This window comes from Puma concolor, chromosome B1 (assembly GCF_028749965.1).
Source record: "Puma concolor isolate L17-30 chromosome B1, mPumCon1.1.hap2, whole genome shotgun sequence".
Lineage (NCBI taxonomy): Eukaryota > Metazoa > Chordata > Mammalia > Carnivora > Felidae > Puma > Puma concolor.
Window position 1 is genome coordinate 62203588 of NC_141670.1, and position 16415 is coordinate 62220002.

Below are 16415 nucleotides of genomic sequence, written 5' to 3' on the forward strand. Positions count from 1 at the left end.
AAATATGTTTGAGTCCTTTTGTGATTATTTTTTATTTTTTTAGTTTTCTTATGTATATATATTTTAATGTTTATTTATTTTTGAGACAGAGCATGAATGGGGGAGGGTCAGAGAGAGAGGGAGACACAGAATCTGAAACAGGCTCCAAGATCTGAGCTGTCAGCACAGAGCCTGCCGCGGGTCTCCAACTCACGGACCGTAAGATCATGACCTGAGCCGAATTCGGACGCTTAACCGACTGAGCCACCCAGGCGCTCCGTGATTATTTTTAATATTTAGCAAGAATGAATGATGACTGAGAACGATTGTTTAAAGCATAATGAGTCAAGCCTAATAGAGACAGATAACAATCAGTTTGCTAAACCTACAATTGGAACAAAACTGATAACATTCTCTGCAAGTTAGAACACAATTGCAGTGTGGACTTCACTACCAATCTGAATCCTCCCTGCGCCTCCTCTCTGCCTGCAAGTCTGTATGTAGATCTGAGATTCTTAATACATAACAGTGTTTCCATGAACAACAGCTCATAGTGACAGGCACCAGTATTCTTTCTTTATGAATGATGACCTAATTACATACGTATATCACAGCCTAAGCATATCAAGAGCACTTTAGCATTTTTTTTTGTAAAAGTCAGAGAGTGTGGTACCTACGAAAATGTAAGAGCCTATGAAAGTGTTTGGGAAAAAAAAAGAAAGAAAGAAAGATAGAAAGTGAGATGAGAAAATATTTATTGTCCCTAAAATACAAAATGAAAAGAAAAATGAATAATGAAAACTAAAATGTTGAATAGTTGTAAACATGTCAACCTCATTAAATTTTATATTTATAAATTTAAAATTTTACATTTATAAAATTTAAAATTTTAACTTTATAAAATTTTAAATTTTATATTTATAAAATACAATTAAATTTCAGGAAGTATGTGGTTTTTAATTTGGCAAGAATTCTTGCTTTGCCCAATGCTTTCAGATAAATCATTGCCAAGTTTAAATTAAATGAGTTCATTGTTGGCAAAAGAAAATCAACCTGCAAAATTATAAAAATATTTGCAAAGACTTCATAACTAAAATATTATTTTTAATGTATGCTGCTGGTTAGGGCCTCCAAAAGGAAAATGTCTTGGACTTCTGGAAGGCACTGAAATGTTCTGAATATCTTTCTATCAATACTCACTAAATGTGATTTTCTCTGGTAAGGTCAGAAGCCTAAAATGTTGAATACACAGTATCCTTGAGTAGATCTGTCACTGATATCTTCTATTGTTTATTGGCAGAGAAGAGATGCTTGTTGGACATCATAGAAATTGTTCTGAATTAGAAGTACCGGCTTTGCCACCAAATAACTATGATTTGAAATGAGGCAACAAATCCTCTAACCTAACAGGTGTTATAAAGGAAACTAATACCTCAATGTTTGATTTAATAAGTATGATTGATAAATGTTAATTGTCCCCCTTCAGCTCTTATGCCCACAATATGCATTTAGTATTGCCCAGCAGTTTCCATGAAGGAGAGAGACAATGCAGAAAGGGGAGGGACCCTCTCTTACTGGTTAAAAAGGCAAAAGGTATGGAAGGGATTATAATGAGAGTCAACAATCAACTTCCTTCCCTACTTCTCATCCCCACCCCTGGGTCATAGAGCTAACCATTTTTAAGCCTTGCTGGTTTTCCCCATCTGGTGATTAGCTCATTTGGGAAATGGCTATTTATCAACTTCAAACATTACCTTTAGGTTCTCTGCTTTGATAAATGAGAATATATTTCATTTCCCTCCTACTTTCCAAAATAATTACATGACTATTCCTAGTGTTCCACTGATTACAATTTAAACAGCAAAAAATATTAGCAAAAAACCAAAAACATTTAACCACCTGTTTCCAATTCCATAGGAACGTCTTGTCTCCATGTTGTAAAACGAGGACATTAGCATTACTGCGCCTCCCTTTCTGTGTCTTCATTCCCACCCCACTCTCTCTGGTGTCTATCATTGGAGTATTCATTGCCAAAGTTGATATCACTTGAATTAATTTCTCTAACAATTGTTAAGTCTTCTGTAAATTCTTTATAAGAGTCAATTTGCATACCAGCAATTTTTACAGCATCATGATGATGTAAATATTGTTCACTGCAAGTGATAATTTATGGTAGGATATATAGGATAATAATGCATTCTTTTTCTATCTCAAGGGAGAATATTACTAGCATCAATTTTAAATGTAGTCTACCATTTTACATCCCAACTGCCTGTGTCATGACTATGATAGCTTTTCACAAGTTGTCAATTAGAGACTCTTTTGTCAAATCACACTCTGCCTCTCACTGTCCATCAGCTCTGTTCTATCTTTAGATGCACTATGCAAGTAGTTTCAGTAGTATGCTTCTAAGTTTTTCTTGAGTGGAGTGCCTCTTTTGTGAACCTCATGTCCTTTTCTTAATGTCCTCTCATTTTGCTGAGGCCCATTCTCATGGTGGCATGGGATGCAAAAATCCCTGAGTTCTTGCATATCTGAAAATGCCTTTATTATGTCCTATTTTCTTACTAATAACAGATATGAGATACTACATTAAAATCCATTGTCCTTAGAACTTTGAAGGCTTGTTTCACATTTGCCTATAATCCATTATTGCTAATGATTTTGGGGATACTGATTCTTGGCCTGTGGTAATAACCTTTTGCTTGCTTTTTGTTTATTTATTTTTGTTTTCTTTTGAAAGCTCTTATAATCTTTTTTATATTTCATATTCTAAATTTTAAAAGATGACTTGGTGTTTATATATGTGTATGTTTAATTCATTCACCTAAGAGCTCAGCAGTCCCCCTTTCTCTGAAAACTTCTCTCTTTCTGTTATAGGAAGTATTTTCTATATTTTAAAATGATTTTCTCAATTTCAAATTCTGTTTTCTCTTTAAATACTTCTGTAAATCAAATATTGAACTAATCCTCCATACCTTCTATTCTTTCTTTTATGTTCTTCCTCTTTAATCTCTATTGTTTTTATTTTACACTATTGCATTGTTTTTGGTTTTATCTCCACCCATTCTATTAAATATTTTGTCTTGCTAAATATGTGATTATGTGTGTGACTACAAATAAATACATGTATAACTTAAATTTCCAAGATCTCTTAACTTTCTTCTTGTTTTTTTCTATATGTAATACCATGTTCTAATTAATAATTTAGCACAACTGAAGAACATTACATTGAAACTTAGCTTTTCTCTTATTCAAATTTAGTTTAGGGGTGCCTGGGTGGCTCAGTTGGTTAAGCATCTGACTCTTAGTTTCAGCTCAAGTCATGATCTCGTAGTTAGTGGGATCGAGCCCCATGTTGAGCTCTGCACTGACAGCGTGGAGCCTGCTTGGAATTCTCTCTCTCCCTGTCTGCCCACAACCCCCCCCCAAAATAAATAAATAAAGTTAAAAAATTTTAGTTTAAAGCTATGTTTATTATGATTTATTATTCTGTTTTTTATTCCTGACTACAAATACAATTATATCAGTGAGTTCCAAGTACTGTTTTAGTTCACTATTGGCTATAATAGTCAATACGCTTTATTGGTTATAATAGTCAATATACTTTATTGGCTATATATCTCAGTTTCCATAGCAGTAAAAAAACTATCATAATCCGTTACCTAATCATCCAGGCTTGATAGTAAAATCAAATGTAAAACCTCATTAAAGGCATTTCATGCTGTATAAATGCAAGATATTATCTCTAGAAAGAGAATCCATGTAGTAGAACTGTTGGAGAATATGAAGAAAAGACATCAATTGACTCCTTGTGGGAATCAACAGTAGTAAATCACTGACAACTTTTAGACACTTCAACAGTGAGATCTGACTGGTCCTGCTTCAGTTGGAACATGTCTGCCTCAAAGATTTGGTAGCCAGTAAAGTAGAAATGTCATCCTATAAATAAAGCTATATTTATATATTGTTTAAACTAGCCATTTCCTTTTTGTGTGTGTGACAAGGACAGTTTGACTCATGACTTATAAAAAATAATGGTGCTGTTAGCTTCTCTAAGAAAATATGAAGAAGAAGAAGTAGAAGAAGGAGGGGGAGGAGTAGGAGGAGAGGAAGAGGAAGAAAAGGGAAGTCTTACTGACTAGCCTCCATTTGGGGGTCTTGTTAACTACTCCAGAATATGTAGTAGCATAAACTGTAGCTTATTGTTCAGTGAGATCTCTGTGACTTTTTTTTTTTTGGCATTAAAAATTGGACTTAGGGGCGCCTGGGTGGCTCAGTCAGTCAGGCGTCTGACTTCAGCTCAGGTCATGATCTCACGGTTCATGGGTTCGAGCCCCCCATCGGGCTCTGTGTGAAAGGTTCGGAGCCTGCAGCCTGCTTCAGATTCAGTCTTCCTCTGTCTCTGCTTCTCCCCCACTCGTGCTCTGTCTCTATCTCTTAAAAATAAATAAACATTAAAAAATTTTTTTAAAAAGATTGGACTTGAAGTCATGTGATTCCTTTAAAGTCAAGAAGATATATTTATACAGGTTTTGTGTTACTTACTGTCTTCTAAAAATAAGTTTTGCTAACTTCATATATGTTATATGATGTCTATACAATAATGATCATCTCACATCACTACAATCATAACTTCCCGAAATGGAAATGTATAAGCTTTGAGTGAAGAAATGCTTGACTTGTTTTTCTGAGTTGGAGTGTACCACTTTCTTGCTGTTATTATTATTGGTTTGCTATAAGGATTAAACCTTGGATACTTAATTCCATATTTTTGAATTCATAACTTGGTTCTGCCACTTACCTGTATGACCTCAGGCAAGTTAGTTCTACAGCTCTCAATGCCTCAATTTCCTAACACTTAAATGGACACAATACCAATATAATCTTCATAGAATTTCTATAAGGATTAAACATGTTAATAAATGTAATCATAGCAGTAAGTATGCAGTGCTAGCTGCTATTATCATTGTTATATTTTATAATTTATATTATATTATTATATTTATTATTACTATAATTATTACTGCAGGATTCTTAAGTCCTAAAATATTTCATTACAATATATGCATAACCTTATATTGAAATTTAAGCTAAGGGACACCTGGGCGGACTCAGTTGGTTAAGCATCTGACTCCTGATTTCGGCTCAGGTCATGATCTCATGGTTTGTGAGTTCAAGCCCCATGTTGGACTCTGCATTGACAGTGTGGAGCCTGCTTGAGATTCTCTCTCTCCCCTCTCTCTCTCTGCCCCTATCCTGCTCACTTTCTCTCACTCTCTCAAAAAAAATAAATAAAAAATTTAAAAAAAGAGAAAGAAATGAGTTAAGGTGCGTGTGATACACAATAAATATATATGATGTTTCATATTTGGGTAAAATTTTTAAAGTGCTGTACTAATACTATATTAATGCTATAATAAGTGCTATATTTACAAGCACAAGAAAAGAAAATATATACCAATCTGTTCAAACTTAATCATTCTTTAGCAGGTATTTTATTGGATAAAACTTTGCTCTTTGCTGGGTCCAGTATGGGAGAAAAAAACATAAGATAGACCAAGGAAATAAAGAACTAAATTTCATCTTTAAATCTTCATTTGCTTAAAGTAGGTAATGAATATGCTGTAACTCTTAAAAATATGAATGTACATATATTGATGTATCCCGGAAATCTATGACCCTGCCATCCAATTCTCATTGCAGAGGTGACAATGTTTCAATCTTTTATGTGTATTTCCAGAGATATTTTAAACATATATCAACAAATGCACTTTTCCTACCTTTTTATGCAAATGGAAGCATACTAAATATACTTTTCTTCCTTATGTTTTTGTTTTGTTTGTTTTGTTTTTATAAAAAAACACCTATATTGTGGTTGAGGTCTATATGAGTACATAATGACCTTCTAAGCATTATTAATGATTTATAAAGCTGCCTTGGATGGATGTACCTGAATAATCTCACCAGGCCACTGCTGATTGACAGTTTTGTTAACACACTTGCTATTGTAAGAGAGCTGGTAAAATAATATGGTAGAATTTAAGTTAGTTGATATATATGTAGTATACTGTATGATAATTTTTAAGAAAAGGAATTGCTAGGTAAAGCATTAATTCATGGTCATTAATTTTTACAGAAATTTGAATTTGAATTTGAATATTAATACAGCTATATAGACACAAATCAAAAGGGAAAAATATGAATGGTAAAAATAAGACTCTCTTACACCACTTCCCTATATTCATCTGGTTCCTCTAACTAGAGATAATTAGTCTTGGTCACTTTCTGTATATTCTTCCAGAGAGATATGTGATGCATACACGGATATGAAGAAGAATTCTTCTTTTTCAGTGGGCTTTTTTTTTCTTTAGTGTGACAGTTTATAGCAGGAGACTGTTGCCTAGATGCTTAGTTAAACAGAGATAGCAGGCTAGAGTGTAAATAATAATATTAGGAGTGTACTATATACTATCTTATCACTGAGTCTCAGCCATTGTAGATCCTAACTGTAAAGTGATGTCTTCTGGGACATTCACTATAACTCACTGTTTTCCCCGGATGAAAGGATAGCGGTGAATTCTTTACATTGCTCTGCCCTTGACCAAGGATTTTCAAACCTACTACCATCTGCCTCTACACTTGGCACAACACGTGCATTCTGGGACTCTACCATTACCCTAAAAATCCCTTCCCCCTGCCCCACCTCTTAAATCTTTTATTTCCTGTGTCTTGACCATCCTCTTTCTTGGTTCTCTGGTGTATCACATCCTCCAGTAGCTTCCTAAAGAAAGATTTTTTTTTTTTAATCTCGTAAATTAGAAGATCTCTCTAGCTTATTCTCTCGCCTGATTTTCCTGGAAATGGGATTCTCAGTTTAAAATACAAAGCAATTTTTCAATTGTTTTTCTGACTGCCAATGTCACTAACGAAAAATTAAGACATTCTGAATCCTTGTTTCTTGTATATGACAATGTTTATTACTCTTCCCTTTGGCAGCTTGTGGGATCTCATTTTTGCCTCCATTGTTCTAAAATATCACAATGCTTTGCTAGTATGAATCAGCCACCCTACTAGGTACTTGGAAGGCCCTACTAATCTGGAATTTTATTCCCTTTAATACTAAGAAATGGTCTTAAATTATATTGCATTATATTATACTATATTTTTTGTATTTTATTACAAATGGTCCATTATATATAATACACATAGTGGTATAATGTATATAGTTTATAGTAAATGTAATGTAACATTTATAAATCAGCATGTGAATTACTTATTTTTAACAAACGAACAAGAGTACTATTGAAGAATGCTTGTCAGTTCAGGAAATTGCAGAGGAGTTAGACCCACAGTAACAATGCCCTCTAAACAATGTAAATAAGTATTTCATATATTTTCAAAATATTTTGGCAACAAATGACTAAATTTGACATACCATATTTTGGCATTAATATCTCACATACACAATCACACACACACACATAGATGCACACATAGATAACATAAATAACATATTCTACTACCCTTTATTATAGAGACTATTCTAAAGAATATAATTATTGGCAGATAACGGTATTTTTTTAAAAAATAGGAATTAATTTAAGTTCCAAATGTCAAAGTTTGCTAACCCCTTATTCTTAAAGTAGAAATTTATATCATTTTGTTAAATATTTTACCATCTTTCCTAATGTCAAATAAGATAGCTTTTCTTTTTCTATGCTTAAAAATACATGTAGAATTAACCGAATAGAGACAGCATATATTTATAATTGATAATTCCTACACACATTTCATATGCCAATGCATAACAAATTATAATAGCTATGGCCAATAATAAATGTGTAAGTATGCACTTTGAATATTCAACCTTTTATTTCCCCAGATCATCTACCATGTTACCGTGTCAAATGTGTTTGGCACAGAAATATTATAACTGAATTTATGTGATATTAATAATAAGAACATTCAATCAAGTGCTATATTCCCCTGAGTGGAAATAGAATTCCGCGAATAATTTTCCTTTATTGAATAAAATGTTATCATCATATTACACCTTGTTATGTTTGAAACACATATTTTTCATTTTTAAGAAGTTGAAACATACTTAAACATTGTGTTATATTTCTTTTTTTACTCATTGTTACTTTTCATTTATTGGGATAATTTGAGAACTAGCACTGGCATTGTGCTAAGTTATTATTCAAGATTTGTGTTGGTTCTTTCTGTTTTCAGCATGCAGTGACCTGGAGTTCAGGGAAGTGGCAAACAGACTGCGGGACTGGTTCAAGGCCCTTCATGAAAGTGGAAGCCAAAACAAGAAGACAAAAGCCTTACTACGGCCTGAGAGAAGCAGTAAGATTTCTAAATTTGATATGTGCCATTGTCTTTGATATGGGATTTCCTTTCCAATGAATCACCTAGATCAAAACACATATTTCAAAATTTATTCTTTGCTTAGGTGCTGAACAAATATCAGAACATTGTTATTACTTCCAAGCACACTCAGAGTATTTTGCAAGGAAATAAAACATTTTGTGACAACCCTTATTGGTAAAAAATAAATATCCCCACAGAGACAACATTAACTTCCAGCTGAAGTGAAAGAGTAGGAATATTTTTCAGCGTTTTGATAGGAGTGGTAAAGAATGAAACAACACAGGAAATGAAAGTAAGAATGTTACTTAGATTTTTACAGACACAATTAGCCCCCATGCGTCCCACAGGTTGCGCTTTTCATGATGGCTTTGCAGACATTTCTACTTTGACCCAACAAATCAGTAGACAAAAAGGATACCTTCAATGACACACTGCAAATCAGATTCATAAAAAAGAAGAAAGCAAGAGCCATTTGAACGTTATACGATTTTTTTTTATCATCTGTGTAATTTCCTCAGTGTGTTTTCTAATTCCTCAGCAATAATAAATGGAAATTGAAAGAAGTACTTGTTATGAATAATTTTATGAACTTTTCATTTTATATTTTTTATTTATAAAAATATTTATTACATATTTAATACAGGTAAAAGAAAGATATTGAAATATGAGCTTAATTTGGGGAACTTATCAAAGTTGAAATATTTGCTCTTAAATACAAGAAGTGATAGGTCAGTGATTAGAAGCAGCACCTTGTAGTTGACAAAGTCCCAAGTGTGTGCCCTTCTTTTCTCATGGTGACATGACCCATTCAGTCTCCCTTGCAGTCCTGAAATAGCAGTTTCTGACAAAATAACATCATAGATGGCATGATTATCCATAATTGTATTTCCTAAAATGCCTTATTTTTTTTTCTTTTCATCAACGAATTTTTCCACAGTCCCAAACTTTTCTATTTATGAGTCTTATATATGTTCTTAAATAATTCAATAATTCTTTTTAATTAAACTAATGAAGCTATCACTGATAGACATAATAATTTTATCTGAATGTGTGATGACTGTCTATGTTTCTTCTTATGAACTTCAGAAAGAAATTATAGTATTTTCCCTACTCTTTAAGAGTGTTCTTCAGGTTGGTCTTTGGAATTATTGATTACATTTTTGGCAGATGTCAACTTTTTGGATGACTTCAGCGTAAGCAAAAGGACAAGTCTTAATAGAAACAACAGAATACATTAGTCTTTATATTCATGAAGTAAGCATAACTGAGGTGGGGTAACCACCCCATAACTGAGTTTATTTCAGATGCTTACATATTGATCTTTTAAAATTCATGTCTACACCTATCCTACCAATTCTCATACTTGAATTACTGCTTGCTCTCAAATTTCTCCTTTGAACTTGAGTTCAGACTAGTGATCTCACCCATATTTGGAGATGGATAAAAGGAGAGCTTGTAGGGAAGCCTGGGTGGCTCAGTCGGTTAAGCCTCCTACTTCAGCTCAAGTCATGATCTCACTGTCCATGAGTTCAAGCCCCGCATCTGGCTCTGTGCTGACAACTCAGAGCCCAGAGCCTACTTCAGATTCTGTGTCTCCCTCTCTCTCTGCCCCTCCCCTGCTCATGCTCTGTCTCTCTCTGTCTCACAAATATATTAAAAAAATAAATAAAAAAAAAAAAAAAAGGAGAGCTTGTAGAACTCAGCACAGTGCCTGGTTAAATGTACACATTTATAAATATTATTTCTCATTCTAGCTTCTTATTTCAAAAAATTACACACTCCTAATATAGTGGGTTAATTACAAGAACCTCTTAGGTAGTTGAATATCTTTGGAAAGTAAATGAAATAGTGGCGGCCCTAAGATTACTTACACTACTTGAAATGGTCAGAGGCCAACTAGGAGTAAATTTCCATTAGAACACATAAGACAAATCATTAGAAGAAAAATGGCTGACTCCCTCAATTCCTCAGATCTGTACATCATCCAAGTGAGTTTTCTCCTGATTTCATCATATTTAATTTGTGAACCAATCCACTCATATTATATTTCCTGTTTTCTTTCTATTTTTATTTTTCCTTCATAGCATTTCTCACTACCATAGCAATAATCTACTTATTTATTTGTTGTCTCTCTCTCTCTCTCTCTCTCTCTCTCTTTCTCTCTCTTCCCCCCCTCCCCCACTAGATGACTGTGAACTCAGTGAAGGCAAAGATCTTTATTTACCAATGTATTATCAGATTACAGACTAGTTTGACACATAGTACTAACTAAATAAAAATGAATAGAATTAATGAATGGAAGAAACAGAGAAGAAGTCAAAATACTACATTGTCTGTGTATACCACAATTTAATCAATCACTTTTTCTCCTAAGAATAGTTTTGTACTGTTCCATTATTTTCTGCATGACAATCAATTCTGCAATTGATCGTTATGCTTTTATTTCTAAGAAAGATTCCAAGAAGTGGAGGTGTTGGGTCAAAATGTGCATGCATTTCAAATGATAAATCATAATAGACGTTGCTAGGATGCTTTGCAAAAATCTTAGGGTATTTATAATTTCTTTTTTTAAGTTTACTTATTTATTCTGAGAGAGATAGTGAGAGAGAGAGAATGAGAGAGAGAATGAGAGAGAGAATGAGAGAGAGAGAGAGAGAGAGAGAGAGAGAGAGAGAGAGCATAAGTTGGGGAGGGGACAGAAGATCTGAAGTGGGGCTTGAACTTGTGAGAACATAACCTGAACCGAATTCAGCCGTTCAACTGACTGGCCACCCAGGCACCCTGGTATTTCTAATTTCTAACAGCAAAACATGACAGTTCACTTTTGCCTTTATCCCTAGCAGCAAAAAATATTGCCATTCTTTTTAACTTTTCCATTTTGCTTAGCATGCTATTTTATTTCATTGTAAATCTAATTTTCATTTCCGTAATTAGCAGTGAATTTGAAAACAAAATATTAGTGGGGGGGAACTTTTATACAGCAAAACAAAATAAAATTACTTATTCAACTCAGGCTACTATATTAAGATACTATCTATGGGCTAGGTGGATCAAATAATAGATATTTCTCAAATTCGGGATGCTGGGAAGTCCTACATCAAGGTGCTAGCAGACTGGATTCTTGGTGAGGGCCATCTTCCTGGTTGGTAGACAGACATCTTCTCCCGTGGCAGAGTGAGAGAGAGATCTCTCTGGGGTCTCTTCTTATTAGGGCACTAATCCCATCATGTAGGCTCCACCTTCATGACCTAATTACTTCTCAAAAACTCCATCTCCAAATGCCATCAAATTGGGGGAAAGGAGTTCATCGTATGAATTTTGGGAGAACACAATTCAGTCCATAGCACAAAACAAAACAGCCCCTCCAAAAATAAAAAAATAAAATAAGTAAATAAAAAACAACTCTAAGTTATGTCAATTTATATGTTTAATTCTAAGAAAGATATATTAGTGGCTTTTATTATAAGTGTATTTAATAACTCCTTCTAGTATTTGGGGGAGTTTTTCTCTGTGTTTGCTACTCTATTTTTTAGATTGTATAGATTTATATTTATTATAACCATTAATAAATTATGCTTCTTATCACTTTGTGACACTATATTCTACTTACTGCTTTTTAGCACAGATTCACCCAATCTGATAGTAATATATCATTCCTACATTTAATTTTATGTAGCCTGATACACTTGCTAACATTTTATTGTCAATCTTTCTTTATTACATAGACCTAAATGTCTTTCCTGTAAGTATCCATAGTTGAGCTTTGAGTTTTTAATATGACAGTGAGAAAACTTTGTGGTTTTTTTTATAAATAACTGTAATAATAAAGTCAACATAAATCACAGAAAAATATTCTGATAAGACAGAGAATGTTTGCCACTTAGGAGATTATCCAGAAGACAAAGAAAAACTTATTTTCACAATTTCTTAAGAGCAGACCATTAATCTAAGAAAATTTGTCATTTTAAAATAGAAACAAAATCAAATTTTAACTTTGCATCTGTATAATATTTGATACTGATTTGAAAAATCTTATATGATAAATCTTTTAAATGTTAGCAAGCACTGACCATGACGAATACTATTTTGGGGGATTCTTTTATAATTTTTTGTACTTATAGATTTCATCTTATACATTTTTGGAAGAATGAATAATCTTATTTTAGAAAAAAACTGTTTTTTAACAAAATCATATCTTGCATACCTTGCATATCAAGTCGCTTTTATAATTATTTTTACTAGTGGAGTATTACTTATTTAGATCCTATAGGTTTAAATTTTATTTTATATAGAAAACGATGAGGTAGGTAATTTTACTGTTGCATTAGTGTTTTTTAGTAGATTAACAGAATTTTTGAATATATATATTTTATACTTCTTTATAGCCATACCAATTTTTATGTGTAACTTTTTAAGTGGCAAAAATGAACATGTTTATTAACAGACCCGAATATATAAAACTTAAACTATAAACTATAAAATTGTTTGATTACACAAACTCGAGGCAAAAAGTTTATAAATTTAAAAACATGCTTTAGTATTTTTTTTAGAAATAATATAGATATATAATAAATATACATTAAGTAATTTAGCATAAATCAAAGATTTTAATTTACTAAATGAACTTGAAAATTGTTTTCAAATTTCAAGTTGGCTTTTATAAAATAAAAATTTATCATAATAATGATTTTACTTGTTAAAAACAAATATATATTTTTTATAATCTTAAACATCTAGTAGATGTAATGCTAACTCCTTTAATCAGTATACCTATATAAGTTCAGGACAAACATGTTCGAGTAGAATAAAAATGTATGCTTGTATTATCTTTACTTCTGGTAATTCTGAAGATATAGCCATTTTATTAAATAAACAATATTAAACTATTTTCTTTTACAAACATGTACTTAAATTGTGAGAATTGAATTTTTAAAGCATTTGGGTTATTATGTTTTATGAATGCATTTTTTATCTAAGTATAGTTGGCACACAATGTTACAGTAATTTCAGGTGTACAACAGAGTGATTCAACTTCTCTATACATCAAACTATGTTATCTTCTGTCACCATACAATGCTATTACGATGTCATTGACTGTATTTCATATGCTGTACCTCTTAGTCCCATGACTTACTCATTCCATACCTGAAAGCTCATTCCCTCACCCATTTTGTCCAATCTCTCATGCCCCACTCCTCTGGAAACCATCAGTTTATTTTCTGTTTTTATAGATCTGATTCTGCTTTTTGTTTGTTTTATTATTTTTTATATATACTCCACATGTGAGTGAAATCTTGTGGTATTTGTCTTACTCAGAATATATATTGTATATACATACATTTATACATAGTAAATAATGCTACAATCAACATAGGGGTGCATATATCTCTTTGAATTGGTGTTTTGTTTACTTTGGGTAAATAATAGTGGAATTATTGGACCATATGATACTTCTATTTTTAATTTTTTGAGGAATGTCCATACTGTTTTCCACAGTGACTGTACCAATTTACATTCCTACCACCAGTGTGCAGGGGTTCTTTTTCTCTATATCCTCACCAACACTTGTTGTTTCTTATCTTGTTAATTTTAGCCATACTGACAAGTGTGAGGTGATATCTTACTGTGGTTTTGATTTGCATTTTCTGCACAATGAGTGATGTTGGGCTTTTTTTCATGTGTCTATGGTCATCTGTATGTCTTTTTTGGAAAAACAATGTCTATTCAGATACTTTGGCCATTTTTTAATCAGATTGTTTCTTTTTTTATGATGTTGAGCTTTAGAAGTTATTTATGTACATGAGTATTTTGGAGATAAACCCCTGTCAGATATATCATTTGGAAATATCTTCTCCCATTCAGTAGGTTGTTTTTTTGTTGACGGTTTCCTTTGTTGTGCAAAAGTTTTTGTTTTTTTTTTTTTAATTTTGATGTTGTCCCAATAGTTTATTTTTGCTTTAGTTTTCCTTACCTTAGGAGACATACCTAGAAAAATGTTGCTGTGGCCAATGTTAGAAAAATTACTGCCTATGCTCTCTTCTAAAATTTTCATGGTTTCAGGTCTCAGATTTAGGTCTTTAATCCATTTGTGTGTGGTGATAAAAGGTAGTAGTTCAGTTTCATTCTTTTGCATGTAACTGTACAGTTTTCCCAGCACCATTTATTGAAGAAATTGCCTTTTAAAACCATTAAGTTTATTAGAAGGTTATTTTTTTATTTCTGGAAATTTTAGGAATATGTAATTTATATGAGCACTTATTATTCCTAAGCCAATCACAATAGAGCTTTCTTAAGAGATTTTGCAATCTAATTTGGTAGTGCCATCTGAAGATAGGGGAAAAATTACACACACACACACACACACACAGACACCTGCCCATACATGCACAGATGTACACAGGTAGAGAGTTTATAGTTTTGATATTTTAGTCTTGAGTCATGTACAAGCATAGAAATATAAAACTCACTGGTTTGTTTCAAAAAACTGTCTCTCATCCTTGTCTCACCTTTACATTTTAATAAAGATTGTGTTTATGAAGGATGGGATAAGTTGTGGTAATAGTTTAATATACAGACTGATGTCCTACCAACATTTAGAAAGGAGACCTCTAATATTGTTTTCATTCTGATGTGTAGTCTTATGGAAACTGTATGAAATTTTGCTTGATGGACTGAGAAGAGTCTAGTTGTCCATCTAGACATTTCCAAAGCCCTTCTCAGAAAACAAAATATCCAGCCTATTTCCAGTTAATTATTTTGGCTTCAGATGGTTGTTCTTGGAGTCTCTGCATCCCTTTGGAGCCCCTGATGGGGCAAAGTCCTAATGTTTGAGTGATGGCAGGAGGTTGAGGGGCAGGAGTAAGAAGAGAAAGCCTCCATGAATACCTGGGTGAAGACCATGGGCTCCAGGGATTTTAGCACTCTAAATCTCAGCACTAAAAAAAAAAAAAAAAACAAAAAAAAAAACAAAGAAAAAAAAAGTCAAATAAATACAAATCTGGACTAATAAAGAAAGACTTTGGCATGAAAGAAAAGAGGTAAGAGTGTTGAAGAAGCACAGATGAAAATATTTTAGGAAGCTGAAAGGAAGGTTGGAAGTGATAAAAAAAAATGTGGAGGAAGAATTTACAGTAAGGCAGGGTTCTCAGATGCAGTGTGAGGGGATCCCAAGTTTTGCAAAACTTCACGGGAGTGTCAAATTATCCTTAATGAAATTTTGCCATCTGGGGAGATACTAGAAGGAACTTACACCAATAAGAGTCTTCCTCAACAGAAAGGGTCAGGAATTAAATCCCTACTCAAAAAGAGCCAAGAAGACTTCAGTCTAGTAAGATTCTCATTCAAACAGAAAACAAGAGGGAAAAGTACTGTTTAACAGAGTCAAAGTAACTTCTTATTGTGCTGTAACAGACAAATGTCCAGGGTGCTGTGTTAGGAATTGTGACTCACCACCGGGGAGCAATGGTTCCCCAGCCAGGAAGGGCCCAAAGGGTATGAGAAGCCTCCATAAATGCCTGAAGACAGTGGGATCCAAGGGATGCTCAGCACTTCAAGCCACAGTACCATAAAATGGCAAATAAATACAAATCCAAACTCAGTAAAGAAAGACTATTCAATAAGATTATTGCAGTAGAGAAAATGCTTCAACCCCAAGGTTTGCAAACATGTCAAATCAAACAGGAAAAGTCTTTCTTTTGCTAGAAGGAATAAGCAGGGCTGGCAATACCTTTGTGGATGAAGCAATCCAATGTGTGGAGTAAGCAGATAGCAAAATTTGGACTCTGTAACAGGAAATAATATTCCTGTACTCAGCAGATTCTCAAAACAAGCAGTTAATGAGGGATTTTCTGTGTCTTAATGCTTTATTCCTTGCTCAAACGTGTGGAAAAGACAAAGTTCAGGAGTCTGGGGGAGGAGCAAATCATGGGTAAAGGTTGGTCAAGCCAGAGTTCAGTGGCTAACTAATGGGTTATTGTGAGTACTTGGTCAAACTTAATCCTAAATATAAACAATTCATTTATCTACCAAGCAAGAATATGAGGTTCTTACCCTGTTAT

At 33.2% G+C, this 16415-nt stretch overlaps 1 protein-coding gene across 2 annotated transcripts in view; it reads left to right on the forward strand.

The window, feature by feature from the left end:
* The window catches only part of SPOCK3 (SPARC (osteonectin), cwcv and kazal like domains proteoglycan 3), a 495328-nt gene that overhangs the window by 431934 nt on the left and 46979 nt on the right, over positions 1-16415 (forward strand). For both annotated transcript variants that reach the window (XM_086703919.1, XM_025921544.2), the window contains exon 7: positions 8215-8334. In XM_086703919.1, the coding sequence (XP_086560045.1) occupies positions 8215-8334 (120 nt within the window). The remainder of the gene's footprint in view (positions 1-8214; positions 8335-16415) is intronic.